The sequence below is a fragment of the Diceros bicornis genome, chromosome 18 (genome assembly GCF_020826845.1).
Source record: "Diceros bicornis minor isolate mBicDic1 chromosome 18, mDicBic1.mat.cur, whole genome shotgun sequence".
NCBI lineage: Eukaryota > Metazoa > Chordata > Mammalia > Perissodactyla > Rhinocerotidae > Diceros > Diceros bicornis.
The window spans coordinates 56760529-56785713 of record NC_080757.1 but is presented as its reverse complement, the minus strand read 5'-3'; the positions used below and the strand labels follow the sequence as shown (position 1 = coordinate 56785713).

Sequence of the window (25185 nt, the reverse complement as noted above, 5' to 3'; positions counted from 1 at the left end):
ACCGCCCAGTCGCCGGCCGGCGCCGCTCGGAGCTGCGTCCTGGGGACGTGGGGCCGCAGGGAGGTGAGCGCGGGGCGACGGGCGGGGCTGGGCTCGCGGCGGCCGGGCTGCCGACGCCGGAGGGGTCCGCGGGGTCGCGCCGGAGCCGGCCCTGGGGCGGCGGTGTGCGGCCTGCGAGGGTGTCCGCCCTGCGGAGCGCTCGGGCCCCACGTGGGCCGAGCTGGAGGCCAGAGCGCAGCTGGACTGGGACGGGGCCGCAGAACCGGGTCTGCCGGCCCCTGGGGCTCGGCTTGGACAAGACGCCTAACGGGTTCCTGGGCCTAGGGTCACCAGATGTGGGGGCACGACGATTGGGAAGAAGTTTAAAGCCCGGGGAGGAAGAGAGGGGACCGCCTCGGGGCAGCACTGTACAGTCCCGCCTTCGTCCCAGAAGCGCCTGGAATTCAGACCCTCCCCTCCACTCCCCTTTCTCCTGGGTGAGCAGCGGACGGGGGCCCAAGTGAGTGCGTTCAGCCTCGCCAGGGTGGAAACAGGTGCGGGAGGGTGAGCACACACAGCAGGGTGGACCGGAGCTCGGAAATTGGACCCAGCAGTCCTGACTTCTGGACCGAGAGTCTTGAGCAGGTTGCCCGCTCTGTTCCTCCAGGGCACTGGGTTAGGTTAGAGGGGGATATGTGCCTAGGGTATAGACCCCCCACCCCAGGGCAGAGGGGCAGCGCAGGTCTCAACCCCTGCCTAAGTGGGTGAAAGACTAAGGGAGAAGGCTGTAGAGTTGGAGCTCCTGAGAGGGTGTGTCTGGGGAGGGGAAGGCTTGAGAGATTGACCCCACACTGGCTACTGTTTCCCACATGGCTAGGTTTAGGACCCCTTGTGTGTGACATTTGCTGGTAAAATAATGAGCCCAGCATCTGTGCTATGTTTCTGTCGCTCTCTGTCGGTAGGGCAGAGGGAGGAGTGGAAAGTGAAGCTTGTTTTAGAGCAGTGGCTCTTGACTAGGGGAGTGAGTTGCCTGCCAGGGGATATTTGGCAATATCTGGAGACATTTTGGTTGTCACAGCTCGGGGGAAAGGGAATGAGTGTTGTTGCTATTGGCCTCTAGTGGGTAGGGGCCAGGGATGCTACTAAACATGCTACAGTGCATAGGACAGCCCCCCACGAAAAGAATTATCCAGTGCTGTGCTGAAGCTGAGAAGTACAGCCGCAGCACCTGGGCCATCAAGTTACTTCTCATTGACTTTTCCTCCCTGCCTCAGTTTCCCCAGAGGCTAGAGGAGGAACTTGGAACAAAGCTAAATGAGATAAGAGGTAAGGAGGTGTGAGGGCAGTTATTCCCCCAGCAAGAAGCCTCCTTCGCTGCCCTAGGCCTGCTTCTTTCCTGCTCAAACCGCAGACCCCGGACCCTGAAGGAAGCAGGAATGGGTGTCGTGGGGGAGGAGCTGAGACGGAGGGACTGGGAACAGGGGACCTCTCACAACTCTGCCCTCCAGTGCTTCACCCCCAGGGCGGCCTCCTGCACAGAGGCTCAAATATCCCCCTGGGAGGAGGAAGGGGGGAGCTCAGTTCTCATAGATTTTCCCAAAGCTGGATTGCTGAGGGCATGGGTGCCTGATGCCGTGTGACCTGCTGGAATATTCCCTTCTAAACTAGCACGTTATTCTAGTTATTTACACCAAGAAAATAACATCCAACGAATAACAGGGCTCCTAATTCCTTGAGACTCCCTAGTCGTCTTCTCTCCTGCAGTAAAAAGTTCCACTGTGCTGTGGGAATGCTGGTTAGACAAGAGGCCCAGGGTGGCACCCGCTGCTCGTGGTGTTAGCTCAGCAGCCGTGAGTGATGGAGGACATCAGAGCCACAGGCCAGGGGCCCCCCCGTAGGGATGGCTGATTTGTTTGAGGTGGGCTCAAGGAATGTACCCTCAGTTTTCTGGGAATGTTGGGGGGCTGTCACAGAGGGGCAGGAGGGGATGAAGCAGCCGTCCATATCCAGAAGCCCAGGCCACCCCTTCCCATTTCCTGACAGTAGCCATTGCCCTGTTCACTTCTGGACCCTGACCTCCTGGCCTGGAACCCTGGTGGGACCAGAGGGCAGGTGGTGGTTTCTGGTTTGTTTTTTTCATCTTCTAACTTTTAAAGGCTAGCGTGAGACTCCCACCTTTTCAGCTGAACAAAAAGTCGTAATAGTGGTCCTGTCTGCTTTGTGCCTCTTAAAGCACAAGGCCGCACTCAAACGTGTGCAGAGCTGTTCAGGGAGTGGCAGAGCCCAGGATTGAACCTGGGCTGTCAGCTCCCAGGCCCGGCGCTAAAACCTTGTGCCACCTGCTGGTAAACAGACCACCAAGTGACTCCTAGCTGGTTCGCTCATTTCTGAGCGGCAGCTATACCTGGTGTAACACACACACACTGTCCAGGAGAGGGCTTCTGTTCCTCTAAGAAGAGTAATTAATCACACCACAAATGCATTGTGGAGGCCACTGGGATCTGAGTCCGGCTCTGGTTCGGTGTTTTTGCTCTGCCCAGAGCTCTGGACATTGCTGTAGCCTCTTCGCAGGGTTCCTGTCGACTTGCAGTGTAAACTACCCCAGACAAGACACCAGTTAGAGCAGGAAGAAGTCCAGGGAGTGTGTGTTTGTGCCTGCGTGTGCCTGTTCATGTCCAGGGAACTTGGGTGAGCCACCTGGTGCTTCCTTTTGGGTCAGGATGAGTGGTGGCGGGATTGGGGTGGCCTGGCCGCCTGCCTGCCCCATGGTGCAGCATCAGGGGAGATGTATTCTCCGGGCTGCCTCTCCCTTCTGCACGTCCCCTCGGGTCTCTGTGCCCCTCACTTTGGAGTAGGCCTCAGTGTTGCCCTGGCCACCCACGGGGATTTCCAGAGTGAGCTCACACATCTGCTCCCAGTTTCCTATCCAGCTGAGCCAGGCCGGGGGAGGAGTGGCAAGGACGTCATCGCCTGCCCGCAGGCTGACCTCACGCATGGTAGCCAGGGCGGGGAGGCTGCCAGGTGAGGGCAGCTCTCAGGACGCAGGCCCAGAGGAGCTGCCCCACCTGCTCTTAATGTTACTATTGCCTCCCTGTGAGAATTAGACCAGCACAAAGAAAAATTCGTCTTCTTATCTTCAGGGAAGTACAGAGAGCCACTGTGTCCACGTTCCCTCGTTCGGTAAATTTATCTAGGGACCCAGACACAAGTCACTCGCAGTTCAAAAGCTGCCGGGAGGCACGTTCCGAGCCCCTCTTGGAAAGTGGATGGAGCTAAGGGGGCAGTGCCGACTAGGTGTGCCCTTCAGGGACGCTGGCCTGGAGGGTGAGGGGAGTGGTGGGAGGGCGTGATTCCCAGCTTGTGGAGCCAAGACGCAAGGCCCAGAGCCTGGTGGGCACAGACGGTGGTCTAGAAGAGTATCATCAGTAGGATGAGGGTCACTTAAATAGTCCGTGCCTCAGTTTGTCCAGCTGTACAGTGGGGTAACAGTAGTCTACCTGGAGGGTTGTGTGAGGATTCCAGGGGTGATTCATGTAAAGCCTTCAGCCCCGTGCCCAGCCACACTAGGAGTGTGGTGCTCACGGTATCATGACTGCTTCTGTTAGGAATGTGTCTGTGTGCCCTTGGCGCAGACTCCTGGTGATGACAGAGGTCCTGCCTCATGGGCTGTTGGAGAGACTAGATAACAGCAAGCTGTAGAGTGGCACACTGTTGTCCTTGTTCTGTAAAGGCAGCTAGGGCTGGGGCAGGGGGACCTCAGCGCCATGGAGGCCAAGAGAACTGAGGGTGGGTTTCAATCTGGGGTGAAGAATCAAGCTGTGAAGTGCTGGCCCCCACCCAGGAGTTTTCCCCGCCCGCCAGCATGTGTGTCATGATGGTGGGGGTGTGTCTTGGAGGTGGTGACCCTCAGCTCTGCTCCCGCTGGCCGGGCCTCTTGGAGCTGAGAGCAGGGTAAGCTTGGTTTTCCAAGGTAAGCCTCCCCCGTGTGACCCCGGAGCCTGTGCCAAGAGCATCCTCAGGTGGTCCTGCCCCTGACCCCTGGCAAGAAGCACCTTTTCCCTCTCCACACGGCTCTCCCCAGGTCATGCCTTCAGTGTGGCCACCAGAAGGCCTGGAAGAGAAGGTGGGATTGGACAGGAGCAGGACTTGAAACTGAAGGCCTGGCCTGAGCACTGCTCATTAGCTTCTGGCCTTATCAGTCAATGATGATAATGAGATAAGGACAGGGATGAGACAATGTTTGTGAAAGCCCTTTGATAAGCTGAGAAGTGCTACCCAGGCGTTAGGTGATGTCGTTTCTGCTTGAGGGGCTGGGAGGGGCTCATGAGTTAAAGGCTTGTGCACCCAGAACTTGTCCCCAGCACCAGGAATACTCCGAGTCGCCACCCCAGGCCTGTTCTTTTGCTACTTTGCCTCACCAGTTGCGGGGTGACAGGAGGCTACAGAATATGGGGGTCACAGCCCCACCATCTCCTAACTTTGGGACCCGGGACTGGTGACTTAACCTCTCTGAGCCTCAGTTTCTCCACCTGTCAATTAGAGATCTGTCACCTCTGGGGCTCTTGGCTCAGATAGAGACCAAGTGAGCGAAGGTGGCAGAGGTCAGCCAGGAATAAAAGAAGCTACCAGTTACTAGCCGCCGATTGTGTACCAGACACTGTACATTCATGATCTTATGTCGTCTCTGCTGGGTCCCTGTGTGGGGAGACCGTCATCCCATTTCACAGCATAAGAAACTGAGGCTCAGAAGTGGTAACTCGCCCAAAGTCTTCCAGTAGGCAGATGGCCAGGCTAGAGTTGGAGCCCTGCCTCTGGCCCCCCAGCTGTCATCCCTCAACAAGAGAATCCATGCTGCCCCAAAGCAAGGTTGGGGGGGGGTAGTGATGAGTAGGTAGCTTTGCAAGCCCCCCTGGTCTGAGTGGCCTAGATGGGCCAGTAGCCAAGTGCCCTGAAGCCCTAGCAGTCACTGGGGCTGGGGCCACGCTCTTCCTGGGAAGCAGCAAGCCGCAGGGCAGGGTTCTGGGAAATCGGGTTTATTAGCTCCTTAATGACTGTTTACAAGCTGAAAAGTGTTTGCCTGGCATGTTCCCTCCCTGCTGAGGGGCCGACGGGGCCTCCAGAAGTGAGGGGCACCCAGCACCCTGTCCTGAGTGTGTGGAGGTGAAGGACCCTGGGCAGACCAGGGCCTGACTTCTGGCAGAGTGACTCTGGGCAGGGTGGTCACTTCTTGTAAAATACAGTCAGACTTTGTCCCTCAGCCGCACTGCTCCCAGGGTGAGCTCTAGCTAATGGTGACAAAGCCACCCAGATTTCAGACCCCTGGGAGGCTATTTAGCGTCTTATGCGTAAACAAACTGAGGCTCAGAGATGTTACCTGGCTTTCCCCAGATCACGTAGCCGTTAGGGCTGGGCCTAAGACCCTGTCTGCCCCAGTTAGACAGTGTGTTCGCTGTCTGGAGCCAGGCCACGAGGAGGTGAGTGGAAATGGGGTGGACTCTACCCTTGCAAGCATAAGACAGAGCCGTGCTCTGTGTACTGAGAGTGGTCGTGTCTGGAAACAGCCTGGTCCCGCCTCGGTGTCACAGAGCCCCCAGCAGGAGTGAAGTGGGCCTCCACTGCTCCCCAATCCATCCTGCACCCCATCCTTCCCCCAAACAGTGAGCATGTGCTAGGCCTCTGCCAGCTCCAAGGACCAATGAAAACCCAACTCCCAGTCCCCCGACATCCCGAGAGAGGCAAGTCCTCATGAGTGTTGGCAGCAAAGCCTGCCTCACACCAAGCCCGGGGTATCACGGCGACCAGCAGTGCATGCTCCCTCTCCAGGAAGCCTTCTGTGCCCTGGTGTCTGGCGCAGAAAGGACCAAGGCCTTCTGGGCCCCCAGGTGCCGCTTCTGACTCCTCCCCTTCACAGCAATGCTCAGGGAGCAGCAGAACTGGGACAGAATAGTCCACCTTCTCAAAGGAAGCTGGGACCGGGCCACTGTGCTCCCTTCCCTCTGTTGCCCCCAAGCTGCAGTCAGCCCCCAGGCTCTGGGAGCTGCTGCTTCTTGCCTGGGGTATGGAAGAACACTGGCCCAGGCCTCCACCCAGGGCGCCTGTACCCCTGCTCTGCTGCTGTCCCCTTGTCTGCTTCCAGCAGCAGCTTCTGGAGTCCAGAGAGTCCCCCAGGGGCCTCCGGGAGGGCACCATGGTGGGCAGGGCCCAGCACTGTGTCCATCTGGGGGCATCTGGTGGCATTCCCACTTCCAACGGTGCCTGCCCCTGTATGTTGCAAGCAGCTGCTGCATCTTAGGATGTGGGGCTCAGGTACTCCCAGCTCGGCCAACTTGCTGACTTGGGGGGTCCCACAGAGGATGGGGCATTCACATCTCTGCCAGTGCCACTGGCATGTGGTCCTGAGAAAGCCTGATGGGTGGTGCAGAGGGGCGTTGGGGTCTGCTTTGCTCTAAGAACATGGCAGCCCCACCCCCACCCCTACACGCTGACACCCTGCGCTTGGTGGTGCCTTGGAACCCAGCGCCCGCTTCCCGTGTCTGTGGTCTGCTGTGCTGCCCAAACCCCTCTAAGTGGGTCAAGGGGCGCCCAGAACCTGGGGTCTGGTGGGGAAAAGCCAGTAGGTTACCAGGCCCCTGAATCTGCCCCTCCATTTCTTTATCTTCTGAACTGAGTTTGAGCAGAGCCGTTAAAGGTGAGGGAGAAATAGGGGGCTTTCTGGGCAAGGGCCCTCCGTGAGTGGGACCTCTCCCTGTGGGAGAGGCGCAAACCCACAGGTGGTTTCATTTTTCCTCTCAGTTCAGGCAGCAGGGCTGAAGTGCCTGTGCGGTGGGCTGAGTTTGATTCTGCTGACTTGCACCTCTGGGGGAGTGGGTGCTTGCCAGGAGGGAGGGCAGGGGAGAGTGGGGGGAGGGGAGTGCCTGTTTGGCCCCTCTCTTCCCTTCTCTAATGCTGATGATCTGGTTTGCGGCCTCCAACTGGGACATTTTGCTTCCTTCCCGTTTGTCTCTCCATTTTTGTCTTCCCAAATCCTGTCCCCAGACCCTGAGCCAGCCTTCTTTGCACTTCCTGGCCTTTTGCTCCTATCCCCACTGCCTCTTGCCAGGGCAGGGAGGGTAAGGGGTGAGTCACTGGCTATGCAGGCAGCTTGGGGACAAGTGTAGGGAGACAGGGTTAGATGACAGCCTTTACATAAGCTGTTCCTTCCAGGCCTCGTAGGGGCCTGGAGCAGCTCCCCGAGGTCAGCAGAACCAGGGCTTTTGCTGGAGATTGCACTGTGGGTGCGGGCCAGCTTCCTCTTTGCAGCTTTCTAAAAATGACCTGGTTCCCAGAAGGGCTGTGGGGAGGGAAGTCGAGTTTCGGTTTCTGTGGCAGGGAAGCAGGGGAGAGAGGCCGCCTCCTCGCCCCCAGTCCTCACCCTGTCATCCTGTGATTCAGCTGGGGACAGACAGGTTCTCAGCAGCCCTGAGCCACCTCCCTTCCCTCCAGACTGCCCACTCGCCCACAGCTGTGAGCCCAGGGCCAGCTGGAAGGAGCTTCTGGGCCAGGTGGTGGTTTCTGTACTTCCTTGGTTCAGGAGACCTGAGCCCCTCCCTGCAGGAGGTCCCCTAAACTTCCTGATCTCATCTTGTGGTTAACAGTGGTCTGCCTCTTTCCTTTCTGGAGGGGCTGCTTACCCCTTTGTCCAAGGGCCCCTTCCTGCATTCCCTCTGTCCCCATTTTTGGCCACGGGGGGCTGAGCCCTGGTTGTCAGTCGCCTGCCTGCTTCTGTCTGGGGCTGCAGCTGCTGCCCGCTCCGTGCCCTAGCTCATAAAGTCCTCAGAGCCTGGTGGTTATGGAGAATCCATCCACCATTAGCAAGACCGAGGGACCCTCAGAAACCTGCTGGTGTGCCTTGGTGGCAGGCAGGCAGAGAGAGGGAGGGGACTGGAGCCCGACTTCTCGCACAGGTGGAACTGCACCTGGGGACAGGTTGGGAGGGGATGGTGGGCCCATACAGGCCAGGGAGAGGAGGTGCCCCTCCAGCACCCTGCCTGGCCCTGCACTCTAGTGTTCTGTCAAGGGACCTCCCTGGGGGAGGCCTCGCTTACCCTGGCAGTGTCCGTCGGGACAGGGCTTAGCTGGCAGTGCCCAGCCCCACCCTTTGTGGGGAAACCGGATTCTCTGGCGGCATTGTCTGGTTCCTGAGTCTGCATTTCTGTCGTATGTGCCTGATCCTGGCTGCTGCTCACTGGGTTATGCTACTGGGGGGTGGGGGTACTGACCTGGGTGGAGTGGGGTACAGAAGTCTCAATGCATGGGTCCCTCGGGATGATTTGAGCTCGGTACTTCACTTTTGCTTTCAATCTGCCCCACCCCATGCTGGACCCTACCCTAAACCTCCTCCCTCTACCTAGGCCCCTTTGGGGTCTCCTAGTTACTCTGGAGTTGGGGCTGAAGGCCCTTTTCTGGGGAACGCCCTACAGAGGCCAGGATCCAGCTTGGACAGGTGGCAGTGACCTGGCCGGGTGAGGCAGGCCCTCCAACCTCCTGCCCCCCACCCACGGGCTGGGCATTGCGGCAGGCCTGGGGGTCTTAGAGGAGCAGCGGATGTGACTGTAGGTCAGGAGGAAGCCTGGTCCCAGGATGTCACAATTTCCTCTGCAGTGAGCAAGCATGTCTGGCGCGCAGGAGATAAGTGTTGGGCGGGGCTCCTGAAGCTCCAGCACTTTCTCTGCCTGATCTCTGCCATCCAGCCTCCTCCATGCCCTGGACTTGGGTTGTGCAGGCGCCCAGAGTGGGTCTGATAGCCCCTGCACCTGCCAACCCCCCATCCCTTCCCTCCCTGAGCCCCAAGGAAGGGGCTGGGCTTCTGGCCCACCCACCCACCGTTTCTGCACAAGTTGGGGGCACGCAGTCTCAGGAGCAGGCCTTCCCCTCCATGGTGGAGAGGGGCTGGGGGAGAGTGGTGTTTTTATACCAAATGTGTGGGCTTTGAGCGGGTCAAAGCTGGGCCATCACCTTGTCCAACTCCCTCCCTTAACAGAGAAGGAAACTGAGGCTGAGGGTGTAGCTGCTTATAGGCCAGGACTCGCGGCACGGCACTGTGAAGATGGTTAGGATGGCTCTCCTGGATACCACGCTCCTGCCCGGGGAAATGCGCCCGCCAGCCCTGCCTCTGCTCTCTAGGGCCAGGCCACTTCTCTTTGGGACCCCCAGGATTGCCCTGGGGCTGTCCCGTCTCCCCAGTCCTTCAACCTGGGGTTGTATCAGGAGATTCACACAGATGCCACCAGCACAGCGGGTCCTGGGTCAGGGGTCCCAGCCAGGGGTAATATGGCCTTGGGACAGGAGGGCTGGCTAGGGAGAGGGGAACAAGAGGCCCACTGGGGACTCATCCTGGGATGGCATCCTCCATCCTTGGCCCTGCAGTGGTCGCAGAGCCGGGACAGAGCAAGCAGCACTTGGTGGAGCCTTGCAAAGGGGGCTGCTTCCTGGGCTGGGTGCAGGTCTGGGGGAGACAGTTTCTGTCCAGGGTCGATGTAGACTGACCATCTGCAGCCATGCATGTGCCCAGCCTCTCACCTGCCTGCCATCCAGTTAGTCATTAGTGGGAGCTAGCCATGTTCCAAGCTATGCTGCCCAGGGTCAGCTGAGGGACACCTACACTATCGTAGGCAAATCTCTGCAGGATGCTATGGGAGGGCAAGTGAGAAAGTGATTGATTCTGTCGGATGGTGACTGGGCAGGCTTCCTGGAGGAGGTGATATTTTACCTTCTTTAAAGCAGCTGGCAGGCATTGGCCAGACAGATGAGGGGGGGCCTAGTGTGCCAGGTTCAGGGTCTCAGATGAGAGAAGGTGGGAGCTGCAAGGGATGTGGTGTGTCCAGTGAGGTGTGGGGGCAGGTCCTGGAGGGCGCTGGGTGCTGACTCAGGGGAGGTGTGATCAGCTCTGACCTTCAGAAGAATCCTACCTGCTTGGTGACCTTACCGGAGCTCAGGCCTGGCAGCCCCACCCTCACCCCAGCCTTCCTCTGCTGCCTGCCTCCCTCCCTCCTTGGTGCCAATATCCCAGGGCAATGCTTGCCCGATGCCCTCTCACTGCACCCTGGTCCCAAAGGAGGCCAAGCTGGGGAACTTTCCGTGCAGGGGCCCCAGGTGAAGCTGTTGTCTTGGAGCTGTCCCGAGAGTGGGTGCAGAGTGGCGTCTGAGGAGCCAGCCGGCCCAACACCAAGGCCCGTGTGCCGGTGATCTCTGAGGGGCCTCGTCATCCTTGGCCAGTCTGCCTTCAGGTGTGGGGTCAGGACCCACAGCACTTTGGGATAGAGGAGTCTGTTGGTCAAGACTTAAAGAAGCAGGCAGCATGCTGGGCCCCCAGCTCTGCCTCGGATCCCTCTGGTGCCCCTCCCTTCACGCCCAGAGTTCCTCTCACCTGTAGTTGGAGGACTTGGGCAGCGGAAGCAAGAGGCCCGATCCAATATGTAAAGCAAAAGGGGCGCTGCCCTAAGGAATCAGAAGGGGGCCCAGACCCTCCCCCAGCCTCTGGTTCACCTCATGGCAGCCCCTCAGGCACCTCTGTGTACCCCAGGCCTCTAAGGAACACAGTTTGCAAAGCACTGGGATGCCCCACCAAGTTTCCCTGCAGGCTGGACTCGCCACTCGCTTCCTGCTGGGGGCCGTCCAGCCCTGGGTGTACTACAGCTTTGGGGGAGGTGTGTGTTTTCCAAGGAGACCTCAGGCCCAGGAGCCAGAGTGACTTGAGTCCCAGTCATTCCCCTTCCTGGCTGGATGAGCTTGGGCAAGTTACTTAACCCCTCTGAGCTTCCATTCCCCACCCACGAAATGGAAGCGATGATAACATCTGCCTCGAAGGGGGTTTTGGGGACAGAGTGGGATAATGCAGTGAAGGGCGAGCAAGGCCTGGCGCCCTGAGGACTTGGCCCTGTCCTGCCCCCGGCAGCCCTCGGGCTCTGCTCCAGGAGGGCTGTGCCTGAGATGCCGGCAGAGTCTCCCCTGCTCAGGACCTCTCAGAGACAGAGGAATGCCACCGAGCTGTTCTCTTTTAAATGCTTAATTTTATCTTTTGTGGATTTCTCTTCAATAAATTATTAATTTAAAGAACCCAAGCAACAACAAAATAGTTCCAAATCCTTTGAACACTGCCTTAAATGTCCAGTTTACTCTAATTGAAAAAGAAATCTTAGGGCCGGCCCCGTGGCTTAGCGGTTAAGTGCGCGTGCTCCGCTGCTGGCGGCCCGGGTTCGGATCCCGGGCGCGCACCGACACACTGCTTCTCTGGCCATGCTGAGGCCGCGTCCCACATACAGCAACTAGAAGGATGTGCATCTATGACATACAACTGTCTACTGGGGCTTTGGGGGAAAAATAAATAAAATTATAAAAAAAAAAAAAGAAAAGAAATCTTAATGAGAAGACAGCCAACGATTCCTGGGTTTTTTTAAGTTAAATGTTTCTAGTAAAGTTATGTTGAAACAGAAAAAAAAAAAGTGGGGACCATCTTGATTTTGGGTTCCCAGCCCAGGGCGGGGGTTTTTTTGGTGGTTTTTTTAGGTGATTGCCCTGAGGATAGAGCCCCTGGCTGCCTGGCTCTCTGAGCACCCAGCTCACCCCACAGGGGCTCTAACTCCAGGTGAGGAGGGGGACACGTTGCCTTTACTCCCTCATCCAGGAGGCTGGGGGATGATCCCCACTTTATAGATGAGAAGACTGGGGTCAGGAAGATGAAAAGACACAGCAGTCCTGTCGTGCCCCCTTGAGCTGCCCTTCCTTCCTCGGAGCCATGAGCACCAAGGGAGCTGCCTGCTTGACCTGGAGCCGTCTGGCCACCTTTCCATCTGTCTCTGCATCCATCCACCTCTCCGCAGAGGTGAGGCTTGACCCCAGAGCATCTGTACAGAGTGAGGAGAGGGCTAGAATGCTCTAAAGGCCTCTGCAACAAGGCCCAGGAAGCTTTGAGCTGAGCCCAAACTCTGAAGGTAGGAAGTGGGTAGCAGGCAGGCTGGACCCAAAGCACTATCTGCTTTGATTGTTTATTTGTTGTTCAACAACTACGTGCTGATGCTCCTTGTGGGCCAGCTCTCTTCTGGCAGTGGAGATGCAGCAGTGAATAAGGCAGAAAGAAGGCAGAGAGGGAGGTGACCAGGGTGAAGTGATGGAGAGACACAGGGATGGGTGGGGGGCGCTGCTTCAGGCAGTCAGGGAAGGCTCCTTGGATGAGGTGGCTCTTGAGCTAGGACCAGAGTGATGAGAGGGAGCTGCATGCTCCACTATGTGATCAGAGATCTGGAGTCTCTGATCTGGTCTCTGATCTGGAGACTCAGTGACCAGTATGAGCAGAGACCCAACATTTATGGAGCAGCTGCTTAAGACTAACGATTTTATTGAGAGAGAATTCACAAAACCATAAAATTCACCATTTAAAGTGTACAATTCAGTGGTATTCAGTACCTTCACAAGTATGTGTAACCATCACCACATCAACTTTAGAACATTTTCATCACCTCAGAATGAAACCCACACCCTTTAGCTGTTCCTCACCCCCGCCGTGGTCTTCCTTCCCCAGTCCTAAGCAACAACTAATCTACCTCTGTCTATAGATTTGCCAATTCTGTGCTTTCATATGAAGGGATTCCTGTAGTACATGGTCTTTTGTGTCTGGCTTCTTTCATTTGGCATAAGGTCCCAACGTTCATCCATGTGGTAGCATGTGTCAGTGCTTCACTCCTGTTTGTGGCTGAGTAATATTCCATTGTGTGGCTATAGTACATTTTGTTTATCCATTTGTCTATTGATGGGTGTCTGGGTTGTTTCCACCTTTTGGCTCTGACGAACATACTGCTGTGAACGTTCCTGAACAAGTTTGTGTGGACCCCCTGCCTGTATCATGCGTTCGCTCATTCGATGCTCAGGATGCCTCTCCGAGGAAGGAGGTTTTCCCCCCGATCTCAGGTGAGGACTTGGGTGACCCTTGGTCACGTGCAGGCCCGTGTGTGGGTCAGGCCCAGCCCGCCTAGCTCCAGTCTGTGCTTTTTACCACGACCTCCAGCGCTACCCAGCAGAGCTTGGCAGGTGCAAGACAGTGGGGGGCCCAGAGTGGTGGAGTGGGCAGTGAGGGCAAGGAGGAAACGGAGCCACATGGGGCCCAGAGGCTCCAGTGAGAAGTCTGGACTTTATTTTAAGTCAGAATAGGAAATCCTGGGACACTGTTGAGCAGGGAGTGACATAGGGTGATTCGTGCTTTTAAAAGGTGACTCTGCTGCTGTGTGGAAACTGGTCATGGGGCTGGGGGCTGGGGGAGCAGCAGGCAGAGGAGTCAGGAGACTGCTGTGATCCCTCAGCTGAGAGAAAATGGTGGCTCTGGTGGCGGCCGGGTGGAGGTGGAGGAGAGGGACAGACTTGGAACAAAGGTGGCCGCTGCTTTGCCCAGTGGTCCCAGACCTGAGCCCCACGTGCCCTTGGCTAGAGGGCTCCGTGTGCCCCTCCCCGTCTGTGCACACCCAGGGTCAGTACCCACCTCGGCGCATGGGCGTGGAGTCCCTGGCCTGATGAACGAGGAGGAGAAATGAACCCTGCCCCGGCAGCCTTGGGAAATGGGAAAAGGAAGTAGCCAAGGCTTCTAGCAAGAAAAAGGTCACAGGGCAGGCGCAAGCAATGAAATGAAGAGAGCAGAACAGGCAGAGGGTGTTAATTCTGGGGGGTCAAAGGGGAAGTGGGGGGTGGCGGCACGAGCAAGAGTGGAAAAGCCCCAAATTTACGCAAATGATGGGGTCAGTTGCCACCTCCTCTTGGCAGGGCCATTTGGCAAGATCTATTGAAATTCAAGATGCACTTTTCAACCCGGCAATTCCCCTTCTAGAACTTTCTCTCGTGCTAATACTGGGACAGGCACGCATGGCATAGGTGAGGGTGTTCATTAACACTGGACACAAGTCTAAAATACCAGAAACGTCCTGAACATCCTAGACAACCATCAGTCTGGAATTGACTAAGTCTTGGTACCTTCCACTCAGTCAAGTCTTTACAGTCAAGAAGGACGAGGTAGCTCTCTCTGTATGTGTCGGCAGGGAAAGACGCCCAACTATAGGAGCAAAGGTGTGAGTGTGTGTAAGATTTTAAGTACATGTGTCCTTTTCCAGGTGCAGGGGGGCATCTGGACGGATATGGACACTGGACTCTTTCCTGGAGGACAGGGTGACAGGCGGGCCATCTGTTCACTTTCTGCTGTGTAGTCTTCTGAGTCTGGTTTTTATGAGCATATATCACTTTCATCATTAAGATACAATATTTTCCTCTGTGAAAAGAAACAAGTACCAGACAGGTGGCAGTTTCAGTTACCCTTGAAAAAGGAAGCAGGCAGCGCTGTGGGACAGGGACCGGTGTGGTGGCATTCTCGTCTAGCTGGGAATGAGGCTGAGCCACCACCTCCTCATTCGCGGTGCAGGGACTCCTCCAGGAACCGCCTGCCCCCGGCACAGATGTGGTCCCTCGTTTGTGGCTGGCACACCAGGTTGCTGTGGTGTCTTCCTCTTGTCCTCCCTTAAGCTCTGCCCCAGGGACAGAGGCAGGGCTGTTTGTCCAAGGAAGCTGCCCTCCATCCCCCTGCCCTGCCTGAGGCAGGCCGACAAGGTGGCATCTCCACATGCTTGGCCCTCATGCTCCTCTCTGGGTGTGGTCCTTGCCTGAAGCAGAGAGACCCAGAAATGCAACAAGGTGACAAGTTGGGGGCCTCCCAGACCCCTGCTGTCCTGGAATGCAAATGAAGGACAGAAATAGACCTTGCAATATGTCACTCAGCCCACATTCAGTCTCGGCTACGTGATTCAGTGTCCAGAGTTTGAACCAACTTTTGGCAGGTTCTCAGTCTGGGCTGCCCACCTTGGCACCAGGGTCCCTGTGTCCCCTCTGGTTCAGCTGCCTCTCGACACACTCATTCCTCCTCTCCCTGTCTCCATTCCAGCCACCCTGCCCCCCTGCCCGCCATGGCCTCCACTGACAAGAATGGCGAGAGCACCTCTTCTGTGTCCAGCAGCCGCCTGCAGAGTCGGAAGCCACCCAACTTGTCCATCACCATCCCGCCGCCCGAGACCCCGGCCCCCAGCGAGCAGGCCAGCCTGCTGCCCCAGGTGAGGAAGCGGCCTGGGCTCGCTGCCCTGCCACAGGCAACAGCTGTGCCCACATGACACCTTTCAGGCAGTTCCACTTCCCAGAGGAGGCACAGCTGCCGGTGTAGTCCCTAACTTAGGCCTGTGCCCGCTCCTTCCTGGCCCCAAACGGCTCAGGGACTGGGCCCTGAACTCGGGAGCTCCATCTCGTGGTGGTGCCGGGAGAACAGGAAATGCTGTCCTTGAGGAAAGCTTGCCAGTCCCACCTGGGACCTGGCTGCTTCCGTTTCCCTGCCAGGCCCAGGCCCTTCAGCGAGTGTGGGCCGTCTCTGACGTGGGTGAAGGGGCACGGCGCGTCTGGAACATCAGCGGCCCGACCTTGCAGTGCCTGGCTCCTGTGGGAGAATGGAAATGATTCAACGTTTCCGACAGTCTGGACCATTGCTCCATAAAGAGCTCATTGAAAACTGGCTTGAAACAGTGTGGGCTTCCCGCACAGCCTGGGCACAAAGGGATGCTGTGTTGATGCCCCCAATTCACTCAAGGGGCTGTTTCGAACATGTGAGAACATCACGGCCTAACGAGGGAGCACAGCATAGGCAGTTAGAGACATGCATGCTAGGGTTTGCTGAAAAACATTAGAAAATGGTGATTTTACATTCAGAGTGAAAGCAGCTCAGGGGGTCTAAATTGAGGTTGACGTTTGTTCTCTCCGGGTTTTCATGTTGGGAGCCAAACCCGGGGTCTGGGCTCCACAAAGCCACAGCCTGTCCTCTCTCCTGCCTCCCCACAGAGGCCCAGGAATCCAGCCTACTTGAAGAGCGTTAGCCTCCAGGAGCCACGGGGACGATGGCAGGACGGCAGCTCAGAGAAGCGCCCCGGCTTCCGCCGCCAGGCCTCCCTGTCCCAGAGCATCCGCAAGTGAGCATCCTGCCCAGCCTCCCCCTCAGCGGCCCTGTAGATTCTTGGCACCTGCACGTTTGCTGGGCCTGGCCCCAGTCCCCTTTCTAGAAAGAGTAGGCATGCATTACTGAGCAGCATCTCCCTTCAGGGGTTGAACATGAAAATCGAACACCATGTTGCAGGTGGGAAACTGAGGCCCAAGGGGGATATGTGCCTTGTAGAAAGTCATAATGTGTGGGCCGGCCCCATGGCTTAGTGGTTAAGTGCGCGCGCTCTGCTGCTGGCGGCCTGGGTTCGATCCCGGGCGCGCACCGACGCACCGCTTCCCCGGCCATGCTGAGGCCGCGTCCCACATACAGCAACTAGAAGGATGTGCAGCTATGACATACAACTATCTACTGGGGCTTTGGGGGGAAAAAAAAATAAATAAAATTTAAAAACAAAAAAGAAAGTCATAGTGTGGAGGCCGTGGGGGTTCAAGGAGCTGGGGGTGGACTACTGCCCCCCGGAGGCCTTCCCAGCCCAGCCCCTCATGCTCTGGACTTAATCCACCCCCGCTCATCTCATCACCGGGTACCAAACTAGGGACTCACGGGGAAGCTGATCTGCCCCTCCCACTGCACGTACACGTGCCCTGTCCCCTCCCCTGCACATGAGCACTGTCACCTCTCACATCCATTCCCCTGTACACACGTGCACTGTCACCTCATGTCACCTCCCCTGCACACACGTGTACCATCACCTCTTGTGTTACCTTTCACATCCATTCCCCTGCACACAAGTGCACTGTCACCTCATGTCACCTCCGCTGCATCCACATGTGCCCTATCACCTCCCCATACATGCGCACCATCACTTCTTGTTACCTGTCACATCACCTCCCCTGCATACACGAGTGCACTGACACATCACCTCCCCTGTGCACGTGTCCTGTCATCTCGCATGTCACCTCCCCTGCACACGCACAAATGCCCAGTGCATGTGTCCTGTCACACCCTCACCGTAGTTTGATCACTGTGCACACACCCACCTGTTTGTTTTCTGTCTGCCCCTGCAGGGGCACGGCCCAGTGGTTTGGGGTCAGTGGCGACTGGGAGGTGAAGCGGCAGCACTGGCAGTGCAGGAGCCTGCACCACTGCAGCGTGCGCTACGGCCGACTCAAGGCCTCGTGCCAGCGGGACCTGGAGCTCCCCAGCCAGGAGGGGCCTTCCTTCCAGGGCACCGAGTCTCCAAAACCCTGCAAGATGCCCAAGGTGGGTTCCATCGAGGGTCAAGGGGGTGGCAGGTGACTTCACCCAGGGGCCTGATCAGCTCTGCTCAGCTCCTCCCTCCCTTTCAGATTGTGGATCCGCTGGCACGAGGACGGGCGTTCCGCCACCCTGATGAGGTGGACCGGCCTCATGCGCCGCACCCACCACTAACCCCTGGGGTCCTGTCCCTCACCTCCTTCACCAGTGTCCGCTCTGGCTATTCCCACCTGCCCCGCCGCAAGAGAATGTCTGTGGCCCACATGAGCTTTCAAGCTGCTGCCGCCCTCCTGAAGGTGAGAACACCTCTCCCGCCTCTGCCTAGCCTCCCTCCCTCGGCCCTCCCTCCCTCCCTCCCTCTCCCCAAAGCATCCCCAAGAGCTCCCCCAGGCGTCTCCCTCTGTGCCAAGGGCAGTGGATACGCTGGGATCCCTGGGCTGAGAGAGGGGCCCCAGGGCCCCATGGCAAGGCCCACTTCCTTGTAGCCCCAGTTCTCTCTAGTTTGGGAAGCTGGTTTCTGCACCGGCACATCAGCTGGGGGAGTAGGAAGTGAAACGTCACGACTCATTCACCCATGTTCGCTGAGCCCCTGTTATGTGCTGGGCACGGGGGCTGCAGAGTGAAATGAGCCCAGGTCACTGCCCTGGAAGAACCCCCAGCCCAGCTGAGGGCAGACATCACCATTCACTGTGATAAGTATTGGGGGGCCTGCCCAGAGGAGGTGCTGTCCCATCTCACCCAGGAGAGGGGCTGGTGCCAGGGAAGGCACTTGAGTGACTCAGAAAAATCAGGAAAAGTTCTCCAGGAAAGGAAGGAAGGGAATGGCATTCTCAGCAGAAGGAATGGCCTATGCAAAGACTGGGAGGTAGGAAGGGGGCATGGCACTTTGGGAGAGCAGCAGGTGGTTTGATGTGGTTTTAGTGAGGTGTGGTTACAAGAGGAGTGGCAGGAGATGGGAAGGTGGGCAGGGTCCTGGTGTGCCGTGCCGAGAAGCTGGCACTGGGGAGACATGGCCCCAGCCTCAGGAGTAGGGGTACAGGGTGAGTGATGGGGTGCCAGCTGCCTAAGCCAGAGGCCAGGAGGTCACCAGAGAGAAGACAACAGCAAACCATGGAGAGAGGGATGCATTGAGGGCTACGGAGAAGATGGGGTTCCTGGCCTTCTCTCCCAGATGGTCCATGCTCTGGGCGGGGTCCCGCCTCCCAAGGCGCTGCCCCCAGGATGGGCTTGATGATTCCTTTGGTGTTGAGGGGTGGGGGTGCCTGAGTTGGGCCTGATGCCTGTACCTCTGCCCTGTCACAGGGGCACTCGGTGCTGGATGCCACGGGACAGCGGTACCGGGTGGTCAAACGCAGCTTTGCCTACCCCAGCTCCCTGGAGGAGGACGTGGTCGATGGGGCAGACACATTTGACTCCTCGTTTTTTAGTAAGGCAAGCATGGGGTGTGGGCCCTTGGGGACGGGGAGACAGGCTGGGCTGACAGCTAGGAGAGATGACCTGGCCTCAATCATCCTCCGACAGAGCCCCTGAGGAGGGATCTAAAGGCCCATTGGTGGGGTGGGGAGTGCCACCTCGTGGAGCTCCTTGGTCACCATCTTTCTGTTGGGCAGAGTGAGGACCTGGGGGTAGGGCAGAGTGCCAACCAGGAAAGTTACCATCAGGGCTGACAGGCACGTGGCTTCCACTCCCCTCCCAAAAGCCTGCCTGTCCAGCCTTGTCCTGCCCTTGAATTGAGCTGTTGGGGCAGTATTTGGGACAGTGACTCCTCACACTGTCTCTTTTTGTGTCCCCCAATCCACCCCCACCCCAGGAAGAAATGAGCTCCATGCCCGATGATGTGTTTGAGTCTCCCCCACTCTCTGCCAGCTACTTCCGGGGGATCCCACGCTCAGCCTCCCCGGTCTCCCCCGATGGGGTGCAGATCCCTCTGTGAGTTCCGGATGGTCCCTCCTCCAGGTGGAGGGAGGTAGCACAATGGGGCAAGGGCTCCCTGGAGCCCAGTGACCCACCTGGGGGGTTCCCCAGACCACGAGTCCCTCCTGAGCCCCCTTCTGGGATGTGTGGGAGGGGCATCAAACTGAGAGCCACTATCCCCACCAGGAAGGAATATGGCCGAGCCCCGGTCCCTGTGGCCAGGCGCGGCAGGCGCATCGCGTCCAAGGTGAAGCACTTTGCCTTCGACCGGAAGAAGCGGCACTACGGCCTGGGCGTGGTGGGCAACTGGCTGAACCGCAGCTACCGCCGCAGCATCAGCAGCACCGTGCAGCGGCAGCTGGAGAGCTTCGACAGCCACCGGTGAGCAGGAGCGCGTGGTGGCCAGCGCTGCCTGTCCTGTGGGGCCCCCCACCCCATGAGAGTGGGGTTTGGTCACCGCTCTTGAGAAGCCCTCGGGTAGGCAGAGGGGAGAGGGGCTGAGAGCTTCGGTGTTCCCCTGGGCCCTCTCCTGAAGTGCCCCCTTCTTCATTCAGCAAGTGTTTGGTGAGCACCTCCTGACAGCAAGTGTTAGGAGAGCAGGGACAGGTCCTCTGGGTCACCTTTGAGCATGCACATCACCCAGGAAGGGTCCTCGGGTGCTTGCTGCCTCCTCTCCACCCTCTCCACTTTCTGGGCCTGCATCCTCAGCTGGGCTCCCAGACAGCAGCCAGTCAACCAGCATTCACTGAGTGCCACCACACAGGCCCTGGAACAGAGCTCCAACATCATGGAGCAGGGAGGGCAGGGTGGGTCAGGGGAGAGTTAGAAGCTGTGACTGAGGGAGGGGGCTGGGAGAGGACATGCACAAAGACCTCAGGGGAAGCTGGAGGATTGAGGAGGGGGAGTTCCCACAGAGTACACAGTTGGCAGCGACCTGATAGACACTGGACCTAAAATTACAAAAAATTAAGTAATAACAGGTGTAGTGGTTGTCCTGGAGAAAGAGGACAGAGTGGGAGTGACCAGCTGGTGGGGAGGGATGAGTTAGGATGATGAACAGCAGTTAGCTGGGTGAAGAGAAGATGAGAAGAGCTTCCCAGGCAAAGGAAGCATCATGTGTAAAGGCCCTGAGGCTGCAGGGAACAGGGTGTGTTCCAGGAACTGCAAGGGGAGAGGAAAGAGGCCAGGGAGGTGGGCAGGCACAGCAAGGCCTTGCAGCCAGCAGGAGGGGGCAGTGTCAGACTTTGTCCCAAGGGCAGCAGGAAGCCGTCAAAGGGATTTAAGCTGGGAGAAAGATGCGTAGCAGGGCATTTTAAAAGTCTTTGTGGTGAAGGATGAGTTGGCAGGGAGAGAAGTAGAGGGTAGGGAGCCGGTGAGAGCAGGTGGTGGCTGGGCTCAGCAGGGCCGAGGGTTGGGATGTGAGTTCGGCTCTGCTGACCCGAGGCCTCTGCCGCAGGCCCTATTTCACCTACTGGCTGACATTTGTCCACATAATCATCACGCTGCTGGTGATTTGCACGTACGGCATCGCACCCGTGGGTTTTGCCCAGCACGTTACCACCCAGCTGGTGAGTTGGCTACAACAGTGGGGCTCCACCCTGGGGGTCCTAGCCCCCGAGAGGCTTCAGCATCCTGGATCCCCGAATCCCTCCCCTGGCAACAACCTGGCCCAAGCAGGAGGGTGCTCTGGGCTCACTGCGGCTTTGCCCCTTGGCCCCTTCCTGGGGCCCTACCCTGGGATGGGGAAACCGCTGACCCCTTCCTTCCCCCTCTGCACCAGGTGCTCAGGAACAAAGGTGTGTATGAGAGCGTGAAGTACATCCAGCAGGAGAACTTCTGGATCGGCCCCGGCTCGGTGAGGGGCCCAGGCAGGGACAGCATCTCAGCAGGGAGCCCCTGGGCCCTGTCACCCCGAGCTGGGCAGGGAGGGGGTCAGCTCGCCTGGCAGCCTCCCCTTATCAGTGGACCCTCAGGGGAGACAACAGAGCCTCCAGGCCTGGTTCCAAGCTTACACCCCCTGTCCCCTAGATTGACTTGATCCACCTGGGAGCCAAGTTCTCGCCCTGCATCCGGAAGGACAGGCAGATCGAACAGCTGGTGCTGCGAGAGCGAGACCTGGAGCGGGACTCGGGCTGCTGCGTCCAGAATGACCACTCAGGCTGCATCCAGACCCAGCGGAAGGACTGCTCGGTGGGGGCAGGGGCCATTCACCCTGGGCCCTGTGACTCTGGCAGCCCTGCTCTGGTCCCTCCTGCACCATCTCTACTTCCCTGGCCTGGGGGAGGGGCTCTTCAAGGGCAGTGTCCGTGTTCCCTCTTCCTTCTCCTGCCCTTTCCGGCCCAACACTCCTCCTCGGCCCCATGCACCCCTGTCTGCGGCCCATTACAGGGAGGGTGTCAACTTCCCCAGTCCCAGAAAAGTGAAAGCCAGGTCTTAGCAATGTTAGCCAGGGGTGGGACTGGGGGTCTAGAAGATGGGCCTGAGCCCTGGGAAATGGGAAGAGCCCTTGTCCTGGAGGGTCCCCTGCCCACTCTATTGGTGGTGGCCTTGTCCTGCCATGACCAGCCTGCCTCCATCCTCCAGGAGACTTTGGCTACTTTTGTCAAGTGGCAGGATGATACGGGGCCCCCCATGGACAAGTCTGATCTGGGCCAGAAGCGGATATCAGGGGCCGTATGCCACCAGGACCCCAGGTACAGTTCCAGGGGGGCCTGGGGCCGGGCCGTCTGAGAAGGTGGGGTTGAGTATCCCGTTATCTGTTCCCACAGGGATGTTGGCGGGTGGGTGTGGCAAGCGGGGGGGTGCCACAGCCTCTCCTTTTACCCCCTCTGACCTCTGCCTCCAGAACCTGTGAGGAGCCAGCCTCCAGTGGTGCCCACATCTGGCCTGATGACATCACCAAGTGGCCGGTGAGTGTCCAGGGCAGAGAGTGGTCTGGGAAGGGTGGAGAGGGGGCGCCCGCCACCGCACAGGCCAACCCCCCTGTTGGTGCCCCTGCCGGCAGATCTGCACAGAGCAGTCCAGGAGTAACCGCACGGGCTTCTTGCACATAGACTGCCAGATCAAAGGCCGCCCCTGCTGCATCGGCACCAAGGGCAGGTGAGCTGGCCCGGGCACCCTGACCAGAGCTTCCTGTGCTCCCCCTCCACCACCCACACCCTGACTGATGTCCTCTCTCTGACACTCGGGCCACCCATGGTTTGAGCAGGATGAAGGGGAGCTTGCCCCAGAGCCGGGGTCTCTGCAGAGGGGCACCCCCTTCCTGCCAGTGATGCCTGCTATGGCTAGGCACTGGGCTCTGGGCAAGGTGGGCAGGGGTACCCAGGGCTATGATGTGCCCCCTTGCCTCCCCATCCCCGCAGCTGTGAGATCACAACTCGGGAATACTGTGAGTTCATGCACGGCTATTTCCACGAAGAGGCGACGCTCTGCTCCCAGGTGAGGTGGGGCCTGGTGGTGTCCTGGGCATAAGCTGGGCATGGCAACCTACTGGAGCTGGGCCTCGTGATTCCCTCCTGCGGCGGGTATCTGGCTCTGCCCCCTACATCGGAGCCCCCGACCCAGCCGGGTCCCAGGTGCTGACCACCCTGCACTCGCCCCCAGGTACACTGCTTGGACAAGGTATGTGGGCTGCTGCCCTTCCTCAACCCCGAGGTCCCGGATCAGTTCTATAGGCTCTGGCTGTCTCTGTTCCTCCACGCTGGGTAAGAGGCTCCTCGCTGCCCACCCCCCTCCCAGCTCCCCCGATCCCTGTGGTGACTGCCCACCTGGACCCTCTGAGGAGAGGCTCCCGGGCCAGGACACAGCTGGCACAACCTCCCAGGCCCCATTGCTCCTGAAGGGCTGGCTGGTGACTGTGGGCAGACATGGGAAGGCTGATGTCTGGTGTATCCGCCACCCCAGCCTGGTGCACTGCCTCGTGTCTGTGGTCTTCCAAATGACCATCCTGCGGGACCTGGAGAAGCTGGCCGGCTGGCACCGCATTGCCATCATCTTCATTCTCAGCGGCATCACTGGCAATCTTGCCAGCACCATCTTCCTCCCGTATCGGGCAGAGGTAGGAACTCGGGGGATGGAGCAGGGAGGGCCGGCTGGGCTGCTCTCCACCCCTCCTGCCTGGGGTCTGCCAGAGGGACACACGGCCCCTCCCATGCCGGGCTTGACAGCAGATGGACAGCTAAGCTAGGGGTTTATTGGCCAATCCCTTAATCCCCAGGCACGAGGGAGCAATGGTGCCCCTGAGTCATGCTCAGACGTCATCTCCAGGAAGACCTTCCCAGACCCCGTTCCTCACTCTGTTCCTCTTCTCTGCCTCATTTCTCTTCACGATTATGACCACTGCCTGCCACCACGTCACATATCCATAGGTTGAGCCTATGAAATTGCCAACATGTGACCGTTGTTCACCCACAGAAATGGCAGGTTTTTGATCAATTCAATTTAATGCTGTTGGCTTGTTCAGTGCCTGTCCCCTCCCACCAAATGCCCCCTGGAGTGTCTTGTCTGTCATACTTATTACACTGGGCAAACAGTAGGTGCTCAATGTTGGCTGAAAGGATGGGTGGAACAAGCCCGGCTTTGGTCTGGAAGCTCCAGCTCACCCCCAGCCCCTCAGCTTCAGGGCCCCCACCCCTGGGAGGGGCTCCCAGATAGGATGACCCAGGTCCCAGTGCTCCAGCTGGCTGTGCCCAGGGCTCCCTGCGAAGACGTCCCACCTGGTACCCAGGGGTGACGCAGCTCTCCTCCTGCCCCAGGTGGGCCCAGCTGGGTCGCAGTTCGGCCTCCTCGCCTGCCTCTTCGTGGAGCTCTTCCAGAGCTGGCAGCTGCTGGAGCGGCCCTGGAAGGCCTTCCTGAACCTGTCGGCCATCGTGCTCTTCCTCTTCGTCTGCGGCCTCCTGCCCTGGATCGACAACATCGCCCACATCTTCGGCTTCCTCAGTGGGCTGCTGCTGGCCTTCGCCTTCCTGCCCTATATCACCTTTGGCACCAGCGACAAGTACCGCAAGCGAGCCCTCATCTTAGTGTCGCTGCTGGTCTTCGCCGGCCTCTTCGCCTCGCTCGTTGTCTGGCTCTACGTGTACCCCATCAACTGGCCCTGGATCGAGTACCTCACCTGCTTCCCCTTCACCAGCCACTTCTGCGAGAAGTACGACCTGGACCAGGTGCTGCACTGACCACCGGCCCGGTGGGGCTGGGCGCAGCTGCTGCCCACAGAGCACCACTGACACAGGGACTGTGGCTGGCACGGGCTGCTGTCCGCAGAGCGCCCCACCCCACACTCCAGAGACCCACCACTGGGGCCCAGGTGCTCCCGACTCCATGGGAGATGGTCATAAAGGCGGGCTCCCTGGGGGCATGAGGAGCCTTCCTCAGGTCTGTGTGTCCCTGGCCCAGGCTGGGGGACGCTCCAAGCACATGCTTCTCTACAGCTCACGGCCCAGGCCAACTTCCCGCTCCCCTGCTGTCGGGACCACCTCCTGGAGGTGGGCTTCTTCTCAGGATCCTCAGGCTGCTGCTGGTGCCTTCTCCCTCACGATTACTGAGCCCTTCCGGGGACCCCACCAGGTTCTCACCCCACCTCACCATGGTCCCCCTTCTGTTTTTCCTCCTCTCTCTGCCCTACAAGCCCACACCCTGTGTTCATCAGTGGCCTGGTGAGCCTGCCCATAAGGCTCCCAGACCGGACATTGGGGGAGGGGCTTTGGCCATGGTCTGGGGCAGAGAAGGAGCAAAGAGACAGGGAAGTCAAGAGTCTTTGCTTGTTCTTAGCAGAGGCTGTACCTCCTCGAGCCCCTCCCGGTCCTCCTTTCGTGTCAGTGTTCTGCCTCATGGGGCTGGCCCTGATGATGGCCGGCCCCACCACCCTCTGCCTCACTCCTGCCCAAAAGGGGGCAGGGGCTGGACACCCTGAGGACCCTCTGCCAGGGGCTGCCTGAGGCTCAATCAGGCCTTTTTTTACTAGTTTATATTATGATCCTAATTTTTAAAGTAACGCTAACTTTGTATAGGTGATGTCTCAAATGTATTAAATGATATTTGTTATGGAA

The 25185-nt window shown here is 58.6% G+C and overlaps 1 protein-coding gene across 3 annotated transcripts; it reads left to right on the top strand.

The window, feature by feature from the left end:
- On the top strand, positions 1-25185 carry RHBDF2 (rhomboid 5 homolog 2). 3 transcript variants are annotated; one of them, XM_058561708.1, is made up of 18 exons: positions 1-63; positions 14930-15095; positions 15868-15995; positions 17035-17230; positions 17317-17520; positions 18527-18655; positions 19035-19153; positions 19325-19519; positions 20595-20706; positions 20919-20993; positions 21167-21328; positions 21722-21831; positions 21984-22047; positions 22143-22237; positions 22501-22576; positions 22742-22842; positions 23042-23195; positions 23893-25185. In XM_058561708.1, the coding sequence occupies exons 2-18, from the start codon at positions 14952-14954 to the stop codon at positions 24310-24312; spliced, it is 2484 nt and encodes an 827-aa protein (XP_058417691.1). In that variant the 5' UTR covers positions 1-63; positions 14930-14951; the 3' UTR covers positions 24313-25185. The 3 variants fall into 3 exon arrangements, with proteins under 3 accessions (XP_058417691.1, XP_058417692.1, XP_058417693.1); XM_058561709.1 differs by lacking the exon at positions 1-63 and adding an exon at positions 167-476; XM_058561710.1 differs by lacking the exon at positions 1-63 and adding an exon at positions 11437-11839.